The following is a 19,830-nucleotide window of genomic DNA, read 5'->3' as shown; positions in this document are numbered from 1 at the left end:
TGTGGTGGGACAGAAAGAAGGCATTGTCTCTGAACAGGGGACCGTCATAATGGTCTCTCGGCACACAGGAAGGGGCAACAACAGTCGTCTGGCAGAAAGGAGAAGAAAGCAGTGCCACCACCCCAAGTCCAGATTAAAGCCAGGAGGAACAAAGACACCAGATTCTAGCTACAGAGCCACACTTCCTTTTAACTCTGGAGAGGGCACCCTTGGAGTGGAGGAAATACATCCAACAGACAAAAGGGGGACTGCACCCTTTCCCCCCTTGTCTTTTAGACAGGACCAGGGTCAAAATCCAGTTCATCTCTTTTCCTAATCCCATCAGACCCAAACTGACCCTCCCTGCTCCAGACAAAGCCCCCAGATCCCATCTAACCAAAGAATAGAAACTTCGTTGTATTGTCGAAGGCAATAGAAACTTCCTCACCAGCTCACAGCCCAGCTCCAGGGCAATCCTTACAAGGGAACTGCAACCTGGAGGAACCCCAACCACCATCCTTCATCAGCGGATGACCTCAACCTTCCGTCTCCTTAATAGTGGGCTTCCCCAGGTCTGCGGTCCTCCTGCAAGGCCCATTTGCCCAACAATGGAACTCACCCCAGGTACGCTGACAAGGACCTGCCTCACTTCCCCAAACTAGCCAGCCAATCACATCCCTGGGATCTCCTGCCTTGTTGGCCTCCACTTCTATAAAAATCTTTGCTTTCCCATTGTTCAAGTCCCTCTTTCTTGTAAAGCAGGCACCCAACGACCATCACACGGTCCTTCTCCTCAGTGCTGTGCTCCTTCTTCAGAATGGATCCACAGCGCCCTACAGCCTGCATCCTATTCATTTTTGCAGAAACCAGCATTCACTGAAGAAGTCATATTAGTTCTTCCTTGGCTAAAACATCCAAGGAATTCTGACTCCAACAACCAACCAAAAACAGGAGAAGGTCAACAGAGAATCTTGTGGACGCCCCCCCCCTTTTTTTGCTCTCAACAAACATTTAAACATTGGGGACGATTTTCAGTATTATTATCTCCCTTGGGTTTTTTCTTTTTTTATTATTTTTGCCAATTCTATCTCATGGGAACTAGTATTAGTTCACCTTGGATAATGAAGATTCAGGGCCAATTCTAGGTATTTCCAGAAATTTCGGGTCTGCCAACAGGCTAGGTAGCTGGAATTTTTGACTTCAGCCCTTGGCAGCATTCAACCAAATAGACAAGGTCATAGTTGGCTAGGGGACAGAAGTACCACCCTATCATCTTAGCCCACCCTTCTGCTACAGAGTTTTATGTGTTGAATACCAAGGACTGAAGGCAATCCAGTTTAGGCTAACAGAAGTGTGGCCAAGCAATTGCAAACCTTTTGGTTTCTGGGAATGTCTGGCTCCATAGGGAGCTCCCCTTGGTCCTGAAAAAGAATGCCTTAACACCTGGACAGCATCTGCTCTGAGGCACTTCCCAACTTGCTGTCCTCCAGATGGGTAGGGATGGTCCCCATCTGATCAACCTCTGAGAGGATACAGGTAGAAGACGATCTTAAGAAGGACCCATATTTCTATAGGAAGACCTTTCTAAAGTAGCATTTGGGTTTTATAGGCTGGAAATTATGGAAGTTACAAAGCGAAACACACCTGGAAGGCACAATGCTTAGGACGGTTGTTCTAGAGCAGTGTTTCTCAACATTGACAACTTTAAGAGGTGTGGATTTCAGTGCTGGCTGGGGAATTCTGGGAGTTGAAGTCATGCCTCTTAAAGCTGCCAAGGTTGAGAAACACTGTTCTAGAGCTTTGGAAGAGCTCCAACAAATAAAAGGCTTGTTCAAGAGATCAAATCCAAAGTAGAAAACAGGCAATCCTAACGTTCGTTGGCTCCAGGTTGATTGATTATGCGCCATCAAGTCGTTTTTGACTCCTAGCAACCACGTAGATTCTCCATGACCACCTGCCCCAACCTGATCTTTCAAGTCTCCCGACTGTGCACCCATCTCCAGGTACCTCCTTGATTACCTACCGTTTTATCAACAGCGTGTTCATTAACTGCGCGGGTACCACTTCACTTTTTCATCCCTAGCGTTTTTGGAGTGAACCCCAGAGAATCCCAGCAATAACTGTAGTTTCCTCCCATACAATAAACACATGATCAGGAAAGGGAGCAAAAAGAGAGCTTTGGAAGAAAAAAACAAAGCAGAGCTATCTACTGCTGGAGGAAGTTGCTGAGGGTCTAGTTGAGAACTAAGTTAAGCCAAGGTAAATGGCTTCCAATGGCCACCAAGCCCAAAAATAAAAGTTATCCAACCAGTGAGCTGGCAAAACTGTACGTACCAGATTCCAGAACAATGGGTTGAAAGCGATGCAGAGAACAGCCAGGACAAAGCTGGGATCAGTCACATTCACGTAATCGGAAAGTAGACTCATAGCCGAGAGATCGACCTGCGAGAGACACTGAATATGAGTTGGCTCTCACCCAGCAGAAGCCTCTGCGCTGGGCTGGTTCAAATGAGATTCCAAACCCTGGTTTGCACTAACCGGGCTTTAAATTCTAAATCACGGTCTGCGTGTCAGACATCCAAGGTTTGTGCAGTTCCCTCTTTCCCTTACGGTACCAAACATCAAGGCCGCAAGCGATGATGGGCCAAAGAAAATGAAATGGTAAAAACGGGGGCTTCAAACCCTCCTTTAACCTGGGTTAGTAGCTCCAGGCTGATTCTGTATTGCACATCCTTCTGCAAGATTGTTTCAGACTGTCCAGCTCGTACTAATAATTAACCATATTACAGGCTTACTCTCTCTTTACTCTACTGTTTCCAAACTGATCCAAATTCTCTGGCTTAACCAAAAAAAAAACACCTCATGGTCATTTGACCTTAGTACAGAGTCTGTAATGTCAGCCAATGTTTGCCATATTTCTTGATGTGGCAATTCTCTATTTACCTTGCGTGGTTACTGTCACTTTTGCATCATGCCCCTAACCCAGGGTTTCTCAACCTTGGCTACTTTTAAGCTGGAGGGACTTCAACTCCCGGAATTCCCCACCCAGCAAGGAGTTGAAGTCCACCCGTCTTAAAGTGGCCAAGGTTGAGGAACCCTGCTTCAAAGCTTTGAGAAAAGAGGGTCTCAGGACCAGAACGGGTGCCTTGGGCCCAAAGGCGTCGCTTAAGGCAGTTGGCTCTCAAACCCTCATAAAGCTTTTAATAAGAATTGTGGTGGTGATCAAGGACGGTGCCAAAAAGAACAGTTGCAGATCCAGCAGAAATCAAGTTGTGGAACTGCTGCTGGAGTCAGAACTAAAGCTGGCACTGATTCTTGCTGCTCTAAACAACCAGAGAGAAAAAAATAAATGGGATAGCTAGGCTGGAAGAGATTTCTCTTACCCAAAGCAGCTCAGGCCGTGTCCACCCCCTTTGAGAAGAGTCCTTCTACCCGGCCTCCTGTGTGACCAATTCCATTGTCTTGCCTGTATTTCTTGACACCCTGAGAGCTTTTCTTTTTTAAAAAAAGCAGAACTAAACTCCAAATCTAGAGCTCCACTTTTGGGGGGGCCAATCTGAAACTCCACGGAGGAGGATGGGAGTGACCCAGCAGCAGGGCCACGCCGGTGAAGCCAGAAGGGCCGCGTCCACCATCTTCCTCCGTAAGCCTCAGCTCTCGTTTTCCTGCTGGGGCGGCGGGTTTTTGATTTACTATATTTATCCATTTGTAAAACCGACTTATACAGCCGCCCATCTCACCACGGGCGACACCACGAAGCTCGAAACACTCGATAAATACATTCAAACTACAAAAAGCGAAATAAACGGCGACGGAGAGGGCGTGACAGGCGGCTTCGGCCCCGTTGCCCGGAGCAGCGGGCCCTCGTCCTCCCGCCGTGAGCCACAGAAGCGGGCTGCCTCGGGAGGCGAATGGCGGGCGCGGGCGCGGGCACCCTTCCTCTCAGGCCGTGGGGGGCTCTGTGCCCGGGGAGACGCGGGGCACGGCTGCTGGCCAGGAGCAACTCCAGAGGGGGAGATCGCACCCCGGCCGGGCCAGCCGCCCCTTCCCGCCCCGCCAAGGGCCGCAGAGGGCCGGAGGGAGGGCGCGGTGGACGCCTCTGCCCGGGGCCAGCCCAGGCGCGTCGCAGCCCCTCCGCGTCTGCCCCGCAAATCGGCCGGGAAAGGCCGTTTCCAGCCGGCCTCCGCCGACGGCCTCCCTGGGAGTGACTGGCCGGCCGGGGCGAGCGATCCGCCCCCCACCGTCCCCGGAGGGCCTCGCGGGGGGCCGCGGGGTTTTCGGGGGGCTTTTCCTCGGGCACCGGGAAAGTCTCCGAGGCGCGGAGGGGGCCGGAGGCGGCGCTACATTGTTGCACGGGAGGAAGAGCGCCTTCCGGCGGGCCGCGCCCACGACGCCGGCGACGCGGGGTCCTCGCCTCGCCTCGGCGCTCAGCCCTCGACCCCCACGGAGACCCCCACCTCTTTTCCGCTCGGCGGGCCCGCTCCTCCTCGGGGCAGCGCAAGCGCAAGCGCAAGCGCGCGCAGGCCCGCTTCGGCTCAGCCCCGCCCCCGGGGCTGCGAGGCGGAGACCCCCGCCTTCCCTCTGCGGAAGGCGCCCCTCTACCTTGCTGTAATCCACATTGTTCAGCCCGCCGCAGCAGTCCAGGGCAGCAGGCGCGCAACGCCCGGGCGTTTGGGGCCAGGACGGGCCACGCGTCGCTCCTCTGGGGTCCTTCCCCCCACCCGGCATGGCAGCCCCCCTCCCTCCATGCCCGTCGGCACAAAGCGGCCCGAACTTCCGAATGGCTCAGCTGCCAAAAAAAAGTCCCGCAGAGGAGGCTGGGAAATGGAGTCCGCCTCTCCCCGGGTTGCAGCGCTGCGCTCGGCGCGGAGTCCGGCGGAGAACTACAGCCCCCAGAAGGCCGCGCGAGGCAGGCTGCCCCCGAGCCGGGGGGGTGCGGTTGTCCCTAAGACGGGTCGCCCCGAAGCGCTGAGCCGCTTTGCTGCCGTCCGGGCCCCGTGCACGCGCTCGGGAGGCTTCTCACGTTGCTGTGGGTCCGAAGCGCGGAGCGCAGCGCCCCAGCCCGCTTTGCCTGTATGAGCTGATGCAGTTGCGGGAGACGCTTGCAATCAGCATTCCTCCCGAGCTTTGGGTATCTGTTTTATCCGGACAGGGTGCAACGCTCCCTTCCACGTTTCACCCTCCGGGCACGCTCAACCGGTGCTGCTTTGCAAGGTCACCTCCCTGACACGTGTATCTGATGAAGTGCGCGTACCGTTTTCGGTATCCGCTCGGTTACAGTCGGAAAGCAGAGGCTGGCCTCCTGGAGAACCGCTTGCTACATCCACACGTACCAGGTTACTGAAAGGCCCGGTGGCTGCATTCACACAACAGGCTAACCTTGATTGGTTTAAATGTTCGCTTAGTATTTTCATGCTATACAAACCCAGGCCTTTTGATTCGTTCCTAACTGCCGCTATAGGACTGATGAGTTAACTCGGTAACCTAGTTGAAAAGGCGCAAACCCGGCCAAGAACTTCATGGGTATCAGAGACAGAAGCCCTTTCAGCTGTTTGCAATAACTGGGGAGGTCTGAGAGGGGCTGGACTCTCTTCTAAGGGCTAATGTGATATGAGTGTTTTAAGTGGTGGGGCGAAACACGGAGCCACCCAGCCTGGTTTGCAAACCGCAACGGCTGAGCTCCTGGCACGTGGGAAGGGGACACCAAAGAGCCACACTCTGGTTTCTTCGTAAAATGTGTGAACCGGAGGACTTGCGACTGAGGCAACTGTACAACTCCGCTACCGAATTCACCCATTTTTCTGCATTTGCAGGAAATTCTGAGCCAGCTTCACCCAGCTAAGCCACTTCTCCCCCCCCCCAAAAAACACCAAAGTTAAAATGAACTAAGATTAGCATTCAAGGGGGCTTGGGGACTTTATAGAGGGAAGACAAGAAAAACGGGCAACGTGAACAGCTGAGACTCCTCTCCGTTTGCACAGTGCTGAAGACCAGAAAACGCGGTTGATACGAAAGTAGCTGGAGAAGTTAAGCCCACCCAAAAAGTGTGTGAAGGAAAACAGACACAGCAGTCAGAGAAAAGTAAGGAGGGAGGCGAAGGAAATCTGATTTCTGGTACTGACCTTTGCAGGATTATTCCAGTTCTTGGGCGGGAGAGAGACCAGGCATTCGCTCCAGCTGCGTCCAGGGCAGGATTGGACTTTGCCCCGCAGATCCCCAGAGGCGGGGAACAGAGGCTGGTGCCTGGCACGTTTGCAGTTGCCTTACCAGGCGCTGGAGGGACCGTGCAGAGGGGGGCTTCTCTGGAGAGCTTTGCAGTTGCTAAAAAGGGAGCTGGACGGACATGTCAGCTTACCGCAGGCAGTTCCTGGATCAGTTGCTTTCTCTGGGCCAAGCTTACCTCACCAGGCAGTTGCAAAGATAAAACAGGGAGCTGGGAGACCAGGCCCAGCTTTTGTTCCTGGGGGGTGGGGGGGGGATGCATTGCAAATGCATTTAAAAACAAACCGCATTTGCATTTTGTTTTTAAATGCAAAGGGTGCTTACGCTTAGAGAGAGGAGTCAGTTGCCTTTTGAACATCCCAACTCCTCTTATAGTACAATAATAACGGGAAGGCAAGGGAGAAAAATCGTCCTGGAGAAAACCTGTGTGGCTGCGAAGTGTCGACAGTGACTTGATGGTGCACAGTGAAAAAGGGTGAAGAAACAGGAACAGATTTATCAGTGTGCAGATTTGATAATTGCGCTTTCCTCTTGGAACCCAAAGCTACTGAGAAGCTGGTGCTGAGGAAAAGGCAGTAGAGATTCTCTTCTGTTGTTCTCTTCCAAAGTGATCCTCCACCTCCAGCAGGGCGACTAGGTGCCAGCTTCCTTGAGATGGGCAGCTGGGGTGACCTCCAGGCCTCAGGCGCCTCTGCCGGGTGACTTGGGGTCCACCCAATGGCATTTTTCGCTCACCCCTCCCAGAAACAGGTTTTCACCCTCCCCAGCCACACTGAAGCCACACAGCAGGCTTGGGGGCAGGCATGAGTTCCCTTAAAGTTTCCTGTGGCTGCTAAAATGGGATTTGATTTTATTGTATTATTTCATTTCATTTTACTTCACCTCACCTCACTTCATTTTACTTTATTTATTCTTTCTGGATTATGCACTTATTATGGGGCGAGGAAGGGAAGGAGGATGGCTTGTTCAATAATTCAATCATCCTACTTAGCCACGCTTACGTGTAACACTATGCCATAAACCACTCTGGCTGAGTCCACAGGTTGTGCTAAGAAAAGGAACAAAGGACGCCCAATCAGTAATGTTTCTACCAGCTGTTTTCTCTTTGATGTAAATGGAAGATGGTTGGCATGTGGGGGGGACCACCGTTCCATTCAAGATTGGTCCAGGTGGGTGCGAGCGTATTTATTTCCTGCAATCAACTCCAGCCTGGCTGAAAGAGCTTGTCCTAAAGTCCACTTTGCATCTTAAAAGAAAAAGGTTACATGCGCTCACCTTCCCCACCACCACGCTTTTAAAAATGTTTTTATGCACGCTGTGAGCTTGACGGGATGAACAAAGGCACACTTAACCTGCAGCATGACGAGCGAGCGGCACATTCTGTGGCTTTTCTGATCACTCACAGTGTCAGTTTGTGGCTTTTATGGGACTGAAACAAAAGCCAGGAAACATTCAAGCAAAAGGCTCTGGAACAAGGTAAGAAACTCTCCCTTTTGCCACGAGCTTTTATTTTCATTTACGGGGCTTATGAGCTGCTCCAGTCAAGCCAATTCTGGGCAGCATAGCATTCCCCAAATCCGTAACTTGTGAAAAAACAGATCCTAAAAATTGACAAGATACAGTAGATAGCAGGAGCATAATCCAAATCAGAACGAAAAAGCATAAATCACACCACAACTGGGAATCAAAACCTCCAAAGCAAAGTACTTCCAGTGGGCGGCTGTATTAACTTTTCCAAGTAAATAAACATTTATCTTTATTATACCTATACTTTTCCTCTTTGATTATATACACCTGCAGCTAGATGGTCTTGTTGGTTAAATTCACTAATAAAAGAAAAAGTAATATTTTAAAAAAGGAGTAATAATTACTAGATCAGAATGGCCACGTGCTTCACCAGGGCAAGGGTACAATTCACGCAGCTGCAACTGAACCTCCATTGGAATTAGGCTTACTTTACATTTCATTTCAGTTTCTTTTGGGACGGCCTAACATAGACTGCCAGTTGGGCCTTCTGGGATCCCTCAGGGTTCGTTGTGTGATATGAGTCCAGAAAATGGGTTAATTCAGTAACTGAGCTAACCCTGTTGTACAACACAGCCACAAAGAGGGGAGGGTGTTTAAACTCTCTCCCCCCTTGCCATTACTCTGGCAAAGCTCCCCCTCCCCAAGCCATGATTTGATGCCAATATCCCAGGGCCAAAGTCAATTCTTTTGGCCCTCGCTCCATAGGAGCTCCCACAGCTGGTGGATCTCTACAGCCCAGTGCAATCCAGCTCCTTCTTGCCTGTGGTCATCTAGGGTGATCTGGTTTATCCTTCATGCTAAATCATAGTTTGTTTATCCATAGTTGATCAAATAAAGCACCGTGGGTGGAGTTTGCCCATATCCATTGAACATAATTTGCAGATCACGTAACACCCTAAAACCAAGCAGAACATGATGGGTTAAGGGCATCGTGTGAAACAGGCCAGGCTAATGTTCTCTTAGGAGACTCTTGCCACCAGTAATAACCTTCACGGCTTTTGTTCCCTTCCATCCAAAAAGTTCTTCTGTGATTTCTCCCTCCCCTCAGCTGGCCAAAAGCTGGGAGCATCTGCTTTGGAGACAGAGCAGAAATTCAGTCTCCATGGTACCATCTTCTCTCCTCTTCCCTCTCCTTGGTCTCTTGGGAAATCAGCATTGCAGCCCACTCCAATTTAATAGCAATAATGACCTGCTATTGTGGCAGGAGGACTCCAAGGCCATTTCCAGGTCAATGCTGGAAGCCTCCCTCCGTGTCCCAAGGATGTCCTGAAACAGGCCAGCTGTGTCAGGCGCACTCCATGCTCCCTCTTCCAGGGCAGTTGACCTCTGCTCAAGGTCCTCCAGCCTTGGGAGCCCAGGACCGCTGCTCTAAGCAGCTCATAAGAGGCCTGAAATGATCAGGATGTTCCAGGGAGAAGATGTGCTAAAATGGAGGATGCTGGGCCCGCTTTCTGTAGAAGAGAATTCTCCAGCCCACCTTTAGTCCCCTTGACTCAGGAGGGCAGGTCGGTCTCCATCCTTTGGCCTTGCAACCACTGCTGCCAAGTCATACCTGGCTCTGAAGGACCAGATAATTACATCGCCAAAAGAACACCAATTTATCATCAGAGATGGAGGTCTGAAGCCCAGGGAGAGATCCTCCCTCTCCAAGACCAAGAGGTGGGCCTCACCTGACACATCCTGGCCACTCAACGTATCTCCTCGATGGTTCAACCCATCTTGCCGTTTGCAAGTCATTTGCTAAACCTGTTCTGCTTTTGGTGTCCCCTTTGATGGACCTGCGTTTATTTCCATTGCATTCCCACCCCCTTTGATTTCTCTCTCAGAATGACGTGGCATATTTCATAACGCCTGGGGGAATGAGGCCATAAATCCTTTCTCATCACTCCCCCAGGCAATAGGGGCCGATTGAGAGAAAAGCCCCTTTGGACAACAAGTGCTTTTAGTAGAGATTTGGAAACTTCTTAGGGACTTTTTGCCGAAAATGGAAAAAAAAATGAATAGGTGATTTTTGGATTGGCTGATTGAAAAGGGTTGAATATGGAAAGAAGAGAACTAGGATGCAGTTTTAATGAGGGAGGAATGAGGATAAGATTGTTTGTAACTGTTGTAAAGATCAGAAGTCGCTTCTTTATATATCTTTTCTTTCTCCATTTGTATTTCTTTCTATACTTTCTTTTCTTCACATTTTTCTTTTTTTTCCTCTTTATATTGTTTCATGTTTATCTTTTATTTCTGTGAAAAAGTTTCAATAAAAACGATTTACAAAAGAGAGAGAGAGAGAGAGAGAGAGAGAGAGAGAGAGAGAGAGAGACACCCCTTCGGGTAGATCAGTTACATGCTGATTGGCCTTTTCTAGTTTGCATTTATATCTCGTTTTGTTTATTGTTATTGCCGGCTTGTTGCTGGTTTTTCCCCTTCTTTTTTGATTTTATTGTTTGCCCAGAGTCACTTTGTTTTGAGTCGGGCAGCCTTGTAAATCTTGAAGATAAATAATAATAAAGACATCTTCACCGAGGCAGGCCGGAGGGTATAGCAAGCCATAAGGTGTGCCTTATACCATCTCCAACCATGGGCACCCATGGGCGAGCTTATGGTCTGGCGGGGGATGCAGATCCAGAAAATGGGGTTGTTGTGGGGCACCGCGGCTCAGTTAACCACGGTTCAGTTCTGAGCTGCTGAGTTCTGCCTCTACAGCAGCGACGGCCGCCCGAGGTGCTGGGTGTGCTGACGGGCAGCGCTGCGAGCTCGGGTGCCGGGAGAGGCGGATTTGGCCTTATTTTTAGCCTGCACCTGTTCCTCAATATAGACAGACGCTCTTCTAAAAATAGCCTCATTGATAGAGGCGGGAAGCTGCGCCATCAGACTCCAGACAGTGCGCGGTGCCTTTGGGCACCGGTTTAATTTATGCGCCATAAATCTGCTTTGGACAGAACGGTGCTTTTGGCCGCCGCTGAATCAGGCAAAATGGAGGCATCTCTTTGCAAATGCCCGCGGTGGAGTTGTGAAGGGGGGAGGCAGAGGTGATTTTTCAGCCTCGCTTGCCTGGCCAGAGCGGGGGTGTGTGTGTGGAGGGGACGTCATGCAAAATGGGCTTAGTCTGGTTTTACTTCGGCCTGCCGGGTGAGACTGACAAGCCATGGTTTATGGTCTGCGGCAAGGTGTGAACCCAGCCGATTTGAGGCTTATTCAACAAACCATAGTTAAAACAATCCAGGGTGGATATGGCGCGTGACCCTGACTCCTGGGGTAGAAAGCTGCGCTTTGTGGCTCAACGTGATCTCTGAGCTCAGCCAATTCGGGCACGTTCGGCCAGTGCCGGACAGGGAGAGTGTTTGTAGGTGGCTGGGGGCCACGGCAGGGGAGGAGATGGTGCCAGGTGGGCCCAGCCACACTTCTCCAATTTGTTCGGGGTTGCTTGGTTTTATAAATCAGGGGAAGGCTCCTTGAGATTTGTGTCGGTGTGCGCTTGGGTGTTCCCCACCTCGAAATGAGAGGAAACAACAGTGCTGTGGTTTTGTAGTCAGAGGGAGCTCCGGGGGGGGGGGTTAGAGAAAAGGAGCCGCTGCGGGCAGTTCTGGGTTCTCCAGTCGCCCACCCCCAGGGCTGCCTGGAGGGGCTGCTGCGAAAATCTCGAGCAGAACCACAAAAACTCTCTGCTGCCATCTAACGGCGTTCTGGGTTTTCGATGTGTGCACGCTCCCCTACATAACATGCACACGAAGTCCTGTCCCTGCTTCTTTACCTTAAGTGGTTAGGAAATTACTTTGCTCGTGAAAATGAGCTTCCCTGGTATCCTCTGGACAGCTCTGGAAGGAGAGCATCCATGCTTTCTACCTCTGCCTGTGGCCCCTTTCCCCCCCCGCCCTCATGTTCTGGGTCTGGAAGCTAAAGCTCAGAAAAGTCCAGATGCCAGACATCCAGCCCCTTTTCCCGTCTCCTCGCCTTCGGATTTTGCTCCAAAACCTAACCTCGGCTGCCCTCTAGCGCTCCTAAAGGGATATTCGGGCCAGAGCATTGAGCGCACTGACTGATTCACCGGGGCAGTAAGATACAGTTGGCTTCACCACCGCCTATTGAATCCACCACAAATGGCGGGTTTGCACCCCAGGCTCAGCCGAACGTCACATTCTGCAAATTGCAGTGCTGGTTTTGGCCCAGACGGGACACAAAGGGCTTTTGTGTCACCCTGAGCCACAAACCAGCCAACCGCATTTTAGCCTAGTGGTTGGGCAAGCTCAGTTCCGTGTGGCTAGCTGAACCCTTAACCCTGGAGGATGAACTGAATAAACCTCAGTGCAGTTAATTGTGTAAATATGTTATACAAACAAAACCAGGAGGGTGCACTTTCCCTTTGCAAACTTGGGATGCGGTCTTGCTGGGGTCAAGTCACAGGTTGGAGAACCAAAGTTAATCAACAAGAAACTAAGAAGGGTTTAGGGTCACGTCATGGTCCAGTGTGGGTTTTCTTTACCGCATTTTTATATTGCCAGCTCCAAACAGATGTGTGGCGGTTTACAACACTGCAACACCCCCCCCCAGCGCTAAAAATCTGGCACCCAACAAAGTGACTTTGCTTTTCATCTGTTCAAAGCTCTGTAGAAGAGCTTGATCTTAACTGGCCTCCAAAAAGCTGCCAGGAAGGGCTGTCTGGGTCCCTCCGGCAGGAAGCTGGTCCACAACATGTAAGAAAAGAGAAACACGATAAACTCTTCTCCCCTGGTGGCCCGCGAGGAAGGCATTCCCACCATCTCCACTCAGGATGAACAAACCAGGTGGGTTCCACCTGAAGTAGGTGGTCCTGTAGATATCGAAGCACCAAACCTCTGCTCAGGACACTGTTTACAGCATCACAAAGTTGGAAAGGTCCAGGCAGTGATTTACAGATCAGCCTTGTTGGGGAGGGAGTGGGAGACTGGCTAACTTAGCCTTCTTCAACCTGGCGCCCTCTAGATGTGTTGACCTGGGAGATGAAAGGCAATGACGTGGGAGAGTTTCCAGGCTACATTTTATCAGGAAGAACTAACCCAGGATAGGTATGGCTGGAATGCCATGATTTTGTTCTGGATTCTGACTATTGGGTCAACTGTTGTTGCGTTTGTTGGATTTGCGATGAAGATTGTGTGCTCTAAACAGGTTGTTCTGCAAACAAGAAAGTGGTACTCCGGAAGCACTACCATGGCTGAGTCAAGAAGAAGTTGAATTGAACTCAGGAACGGAAGGACAGATCAAACATAGCTTCTGCTCTTGTCAAAACAAGGAAGGAAACTGGATTCTGAGCTGTGTGGGGTTGAGTAAACTAGTCAATCGGGGAGCCTGCTGTAAAAAACAGCCCTACTGCTGGGACCAAACAGCCCATGTTGCCTGGGACCAAACAGCTGGGCCTAAAGGCCTCTGGACCGTGCAGCAAGGATTGCGGGATGCGGGGTGCTCAACCCAGAGTAATCCAGCGAAATGGGATGAGGGCCAGCCAATTGATTATAACCCAGCTTACCCTGACCTGGCATCTTTCGGACGGATAGGACTACAACTCCCAGCACTCCCAGACAGCAAGGGCTGGGGAAGCCAAGCTGAAGATCTGCTGACCCATGAACAGTTAACACGGCAGCCTGCTTGTCTTCTTCCCCACCCCCTCTAATCAATTAACGTTCTTAAGTGACGGCTAATAAAATGTAATTGTGTTTTAAAATAATTCAATACATTACACTAATTTATCCCAATTAAGCTGCAGCAACTTCGGCTTTCATGGCGCAAATCGACTGAAAGCGAGAGTGGACGATGCTCTGAATTTGGATTGCTCCCACTATTATTTCCAAATGGTTGGGGGAGAGGGAGAAAGAATCTCCCCCTTTCTAATGGCCCCCTTAGCTAATGTAGTGGTATGTGGGAACGACCTTGGGAGATGGGGCGAAGGGATGCTGCCTAGGGCACGGTCAGATAAGAGGGGGCATAGCCCACAGCTGCATAATGGGTGGAGAAAGAGGACCCTCCCTAGTTTCTTGGGCTGAAAAGGAGATGGCAGGACTTGCAAGATTCTTTAAGTGTAGCCTTACAATAAAGTAGAATTAGCTCATCTGGTCGTGTTTCCTGTCGGGTCCACCTGGGAAGGCTGACAGCTATTGCTGTTAAAAGTATCTATGAGGGCAGAAGATGAATTTTTGAAAAACAAGGATGAGGAATCAAGGAATGAAGTCTTTAGCATTTATTAATGGCCCTCCCCATTTCCGTCATGTTGGTCAGGTCCCGTCCATGGGTGGTCCCCTGTGATGAGGTTAGAACCAGGACCAAGATGGTGGCTGGCTGGACTGGCAGTTCTAACCCTTGTGGAGCCCATCAGGCTGGATGAGGCTGATCTTGGCGGATTCTTCAACTGCCATGCTTCAGCGTTTCATCTCCAGGGCAGCTCCGCACAAATGCAAGCTCCCCAGTTTCTTGACCCGTTTTCGGTTTCCCTGCCAAGCACCTCTTTGTTTCTTTCCTGGATCTGGCCATGAAAGATGAAGACCGGGTGCTCACATGTTGCCTCTTCCAGACTCGTGGCCCCTGAAGGCAGGCTGTGGTTGGGCTCATCTAGCAACCTAATCCATGGTGTGTTGGACACAGCTTATTGGGGAAAGATCTCACCATCTGGGCTTGCACTATCTATGGAACCATAAAGCAAATGGCTTTGTATGTTGCCTGAGTTTAAAGCTTCATGACTATTCCTGTTCAGAGTAACTACCTCCTCTTCTCATTTCTTGTTTAGCAAATCTGAAGCTGTGCCAGTGCTGGCAGCCACATGGCCCCTGGGGCCATGAAGCAGCATCAAAAGATCTTTCTGAGCCTCGGTGCGGCTTTGTCCTGAGCACTCTTAAGCTGATCCATTAGGCTTCTAAATAGCAGCTTTGCCACCCCCAGCCTCTCACTCATGTGGAGCAGGTGGCCAAAGGCACTCCAGTAAGACCCAGGCCCACGTCTCACAAGACCTCTGAGATACCTTGAGCATATCTGCCCCTACAGGGGCCTCCACGTCAGTCATGCTCAGAGCCTATGGCTGAGATACCTGGATCCGAAGGAACACGGGCAGTTGGGCTGAACCGCCTTCTCTAGAGGAGCAGAAGTCCAAGGTATGACTCGGTCTGGGCTGGCTCTTCACGCAGCTGCCAAGGTCCAGCCAGAAGCTAGGAAAGAAGCACAAGAGTTGCACTGAGGCAGTTTTCAGCCACCTGGGTGAGAAGCTTTGGAAGGAGGCAGATTCTTTGGCTCCCAGCATAAGCTTTAACCTCCCAGCTTTGATGCCCCTGGTGCAACGTTTCTCTCCAGCTTTGTGTTGACACTTGCCTATGACTCACCGCTGGCACAGAACTCTAGGGAGGAGGGTTCAGAAGCCTTTCCTTGCGTAGAAGTTCTGTCAGGCATCTGCAGGGTTATTCAGTTTAACCCTGCCTTCTCCTGCACGTAGCATGCTGGGCAATACAGAGCCTGTATCCTGTACTACTGCAGGAGACTCCAGATGGTCCATCCAGAAGGTTCACCGCTGGAGAGCTGCAGTCCGTTGCTCCTAAGATCCCGCCCCCCGTACAGGAATCAGAGAGGAACCTGTGGGCCTTCAGGTGCAGCTGATCTACGTTGCCCAGAATCCCTCACAATTAGCCACCTTAGCTTCTGCGAGTTGTGGTTGCTCTATTGCACAAGGAAGTTCTGCAGCCTTCAGCAACCTGGTGTCAGACCGGTAAAAGCAGACATCACTAGATTTAAGGAAGCTGATGGTGATCAGATAAGCTGGGCGGGTATGATACTCTTACCCCTGGTAAACCAAACCCCAATTTATTCCATTCACCCAGTTCTGTGGGTTCACACCACATGCTGCATCTGAAACTGACCACCTGATGTGGGTTTTCACAACACACTAGACTAAATTGTGGCAGGCGGCTAGCTTGGATTTATCAGCCTGGATGGAAGAGAGTATAGCACACACTGAGATACAGGTGGCAACATGATGTGGCTCTTTCTGGACAGGACAAAGTATAAATAGGCATCCTGTCCTTGAACCTGGCTGGAGCAACAAGATCTTCCATGCTCTGACCCATATCCACCTCCTTTGCTGATTCCCATTAACTCCCAGCCTCTCCCCCATCAGGAGCCATGCGTTCCCACCAGCTATCCATAGAACTTGCTCTGCTGGCCCTACTCGGTAGGAACCCGAGCTTCCTTGATCTTTCGATATAACGTCTTGTCTACAAAAACAATGTTCATGGAGGGTTTTGTGAAACGCCTTGGGCCTTCTACGTTGGGCCTTCACAAGAAGCACCAACAGGAACTAGGAGCACGAACTCCTGCGAGATGTGCCTAGGCCAGTGTTTCTCAATCTTGGCAACTCTAAGATGGGGGCACTTCAACTCCCAGAATTCCCATGCTGGCTGGGGAATTCTGGGAGTCAACGTCCCCCCATCTTAGAGTTCCCAAGGTTGAGAAACACTGGCCTAGGCACAGGCATGCACGGTTCTGAGCACCTTCCATGCAGAGCTCCTTTGTCGGCCCCACCGCTGGCTTTGGGGTCCCCCAGTTGCAGAGCGAGGAGAGGAGATCAGGAGATGTTGGCCATTTCCTCTTCTCTGCTGTGTGGAGCGAGACAAGCCCCCCCACCCTTGCTTCACTTATCAGCCACGGCTTACCCGACAGTGTGGGATGGAAAATGTTTTATCTCCTTGGCCAAGCAACAGCGTCCCTAAAGCGGTTCTGATTTGCTGTTACTATGGCGACACGGCTGGGTTTATCAGGGCTGAATTTGTAGTTGTTTAAGTGCTGAGCAAAACGAACGGGGGAGGAACCAACTCCCAGTGGTTAGTGGGGAAAGAGATCCAACCCCCACCCCACCCCACCCCACCCCAGCTTTCCCACAAAGCCCTGCTTAGGGCATTGGTCCCAAAGGATGCCAGTTCAGGGTCCTCCAGCTTCCAGAATGGTACCCAGTCCCCCAAAACAAGAACAATGGGTGCTGGGGGAGAACCTCCAGAGATTCGTAGCATCAGATCGCTGCAGATCTCTTCCTGGATTGCAGACAAAACGCTCTTGCCACACGGCTTTCCTCCAAGGATGTTGGAGCAGTGGGTTGAGCAGAGTAGAAGCCCCAACATCTGGAGAAGGTTAGATGAGGAGAGGCCATACTAACAGAGGCTCAAATCCCAGATCTTTGGCTGTTTACGTTCCCGCCCTTCGATCCTCAGGGCAGCTTCTCTGCTTGAAGAAGGGAAAGGAAAAAGCCAGCTCAGAGGCGTAAAATGAAAGTGCAAAGGAAGAACAACGGAGAGCAGGAGACCGTCCAAGCATCAGCCTGCTGTGGCCTGCATGACTTAGCAAACAAGCTCATCAGAGAAGAAAAGGCTGCCCTTGAGAGATGTTGATCTCGTTGTGGGAAGAAAATGCATTTGATGGGAGGGGGGCTAGGGGCACCTCTGGGGAGCCGGGGGGCACACTGGCACTCCCAGGTACTTGGTTGCTGACCTTCTAGTCAACATTTGCATTTTGGCCAGTGACAGGAACAGCGCTGTGCCTTTCTTCTGATGAATCCCAATTGCCCCAGTTGCCTACTATTGTCAGAAACAGGAAAAGTATTTACGGTACTCCAAACCGGGGACTACCAACATACCAAAATATGTTTATTTTGCAATCAAGACACGATGAGCACGTGCAATTGCCGAATGGGAATTACCGCAACATCTAGTTCAAGTTCTTGGTCTGTTCTCACCTGCAAACTCCCACCACGGAAGGTGCCACGGAAAACAACTCTTGCCTTCAGACTCAGGGGCTTGCTTTCTATTTATTGATTAGTTCAACTTCTATGCTGAAATTTATTTATTTATTCAACTGACATGCTGGAATTCATTGATTATTTCAACTTATAGTCTTCCTGAGTTCATGACTCTGGTGGCCTGCAGTTTTTTTTTTTTAAATAAAGCATAAAAAAACAGAAAACTCTCTTGAGGCTGTTTTCTATTGGCTGAGTGTCTGTGACATCACAGAATGTCACGGAAAGCAAAACTACAGCAGCCAAAAAAAATGGCTGATGAGCAAACCCTTCTTCACGATGTACCTCTTTTTCTGGGGTTGAAATCTGGCTGAAGAAGTGTTTTTTTTTCCATCTTCCCCTCCAACCTCTTGCAGAGAGACTAGGGCATTATCATCTCCACAGAATTTGGCAGCTTATCAAATTCCCACAAAAGCTGCTAAAGTTGCAGAATGTGGGCCAGCAAGACGGTCATAAATCCTTCTCCTCCCAGGAACATCTGGCTCTGAGAATCAGGATGACCTCTCTGAATCAGCCAATAAATATATGCTTGACCTTTAAAAAGGCCAGCAGGACAGGGTATCGATACTGATATATGATTCATCTTGGCACCGGAATTGCTGCATTCAATACATTAAAGCAGAAAAGTCAAAGAGTTTGGAATATAATAGAAATAAAATGAAATAAAACGTAGGCAACTCAAGGTACTTTTTCATTTCATTCTGACCGGAGAAGGCCAGAGACTTGGAAAGTGGGGGGAGCTTGTGAGCCCCACGACAGTCCCACCATCACGTGAACATCTCTGAAGTGTGAGTTTGCACGGATGCGACTTTGATGGCTTTGCAGTAAGTCAGAAGTGTAATCCCCAGAAGGCATCTTCAGGTAGAACTTCAGGATATCGGAGAAACCGTTTTATACAACCTCTAATAAATCTTAGTCAGTAATGGGAGCAAAACAAGGCTACAATCATTTTTAATGCGGTAGGAAGAATAAAAGCCAATATTCTAAGAATATCCACTAGAATAATTTCAAGTCTCTTATATAAAATAATCAACGAGGCACCAACGAGGCTGCTCTGGATCTCGTGTTCATTTTCATTCAGCAAATCAGCTCGGTTACAGTGTCTCCACCAAATAAACGAGAGTAATTCAGTTTGGATTTATGAATCGATTCAGAAAAAGCCGTTTCTGCCCATCACACTGCAGCGATTCAGTTCACCTTTCTGGTTTGATTCGGAAGGTTAGGCTGATTTTGATGATATGAGTGACTTGCCTTCAGATCAAATCTCTGAATCAAATTTTTGCCCAGCCCGAAGAGAAAAGCATTGTATCAGTGGAACAAAATTCTTATGAATCAGTCGTGGACCCAGCTGGGATCAAAAGGTTCCGGGTCACCTTCAAGGGCAGATCTCTACAGGATGCTTTAGAGAAGTCCGTCAAGTCTATCTCGCAAATACTACAAGATGAAAACTGGATCCTTGTTCTAGTTCTTCTAGGGTTGATTTCTCCCCAGTTGTTCAGTGTGATGTCTGTCAGAGATCTTCCCATATCTCCTCTCCCTTGACAAAGAGATTACTTCTTTGGCCAATGAAGGTGAATGGATCTCAAACCCTCCGAAAGCTTCTCTTGGATCTTGGGACCACTTCATCAAGTTGACTGAGGAACACTTGGGCTCTGGAGAAGATAGGTTAAGGAAGACTGCCCTCAAAACAGTCCTCGTTTTTGGAAAATCCTGTGGTGCTGGTTCCTTGAGCCCTCCCTTCTGGTCCCATCCTGGTCAAACATCCTCCTACCTCACCATGGTTTGGCCTTCTCACAGAGGACCCGGATTGGCAACTGCTCTCCAGAGATTTTGAGGCACTTTCTCATTTATCTGGGATGAGGCCCCAGGATTCAAGCAGGGGTCTTCTGCTCCGCCCCCGAGCCACAACCCTTCCCCCAATGGTGCTTCCTACTGAGCCAGACCAGAGGTCAGCCTAGCCCCATATTCTCCATGCCAATGAAGAACGTTCTGTACTGTTTCAGGCCAGGCTTCTTCTCCTTCAGCCAGATCTCTTCTCCATTTTTAATTCTCTTGGCCCAGTGTTTCCCAACCTTGGCCACTTGAAGACGTGTGGACTTCAACTCCCCATGGCTGGCTGGGGAATTCTGGGAGTTGAAGTCCACATGTCTTCAAGTGGCCAAGGTTGGGAAACACGGTCTTGCCTATCATAACTCAAAGACCCCCCTCTTTTTTTTTTAAAGCGGCAAAGAGCTGTTGCAGCATCAACGGGGGGCTGGCATGCAGATCTGTGCTCCCGACAAGCGTGTACCACCCTGGGTTATCTTCCGCTCCCA

General features: G+C 50.2%; 1 protein-coding gene across 4 annotated transcripts in view; it reads right to left on the bottom strand.

Annotated features, from left to right (window-relative positions):
* Positions 1-6,233, bottom strand: part of PEMT (phosphatidylethanolamine N-methyltransferase) — a 49,908-nt gene extending 43,675 nt beyond the window's left edge. The window contains exons 1-2 of one of the 4 annotated variants that reach the window (XM_007433649.4): positions 6,102-6,233; positions 2,314-2,421 (exon numbers count right to left, since the gene is read on the bottom strand). In XM_007433649.4, the coding sequence (XP_007433711.1) occupies positions 2,314-2,406 (93 nt within the window). In that variant the 5' untranslated portion in view covers positions 2,407-2,421; positions 6,102-6,233. Of the gene's footprint in view, positions 1-2,313; positions 2,422-4,436; positions 4,537-4,581; positions 4,759-6,101 lie in introns of those variants that run through there. The other 3 variants (XM_088147934.1, XM_088147936.1, XM_088147935.1) reach the window with 3 other exon arrangements.
* Positions 6,234-19,830: the final 13,597 nt, after the last annotated feature.

This window comes from Python bivittatus, unplaced genomic scaffold (genome assembly GCF_059951505.1).
Source record: "Python bivittatus isolate LINGU-HERP-01145 unplaced genomic scaffold, Pbiv_v1 ctg000560_np1212, whole genome shotgun sequence".
NCBI classification, from domain to species: domain Eukaryota; kingdom Metazoa; phylum Chordata; class Lepidosauria; order Squamata; family Pythonidae; genus Python; species Python bivittatus.
The sequence above is the reverse complement of the archived record's forward strand: the minus strand, read 5'-3'. Positions and strand labels throughout refer to the sequence as shown.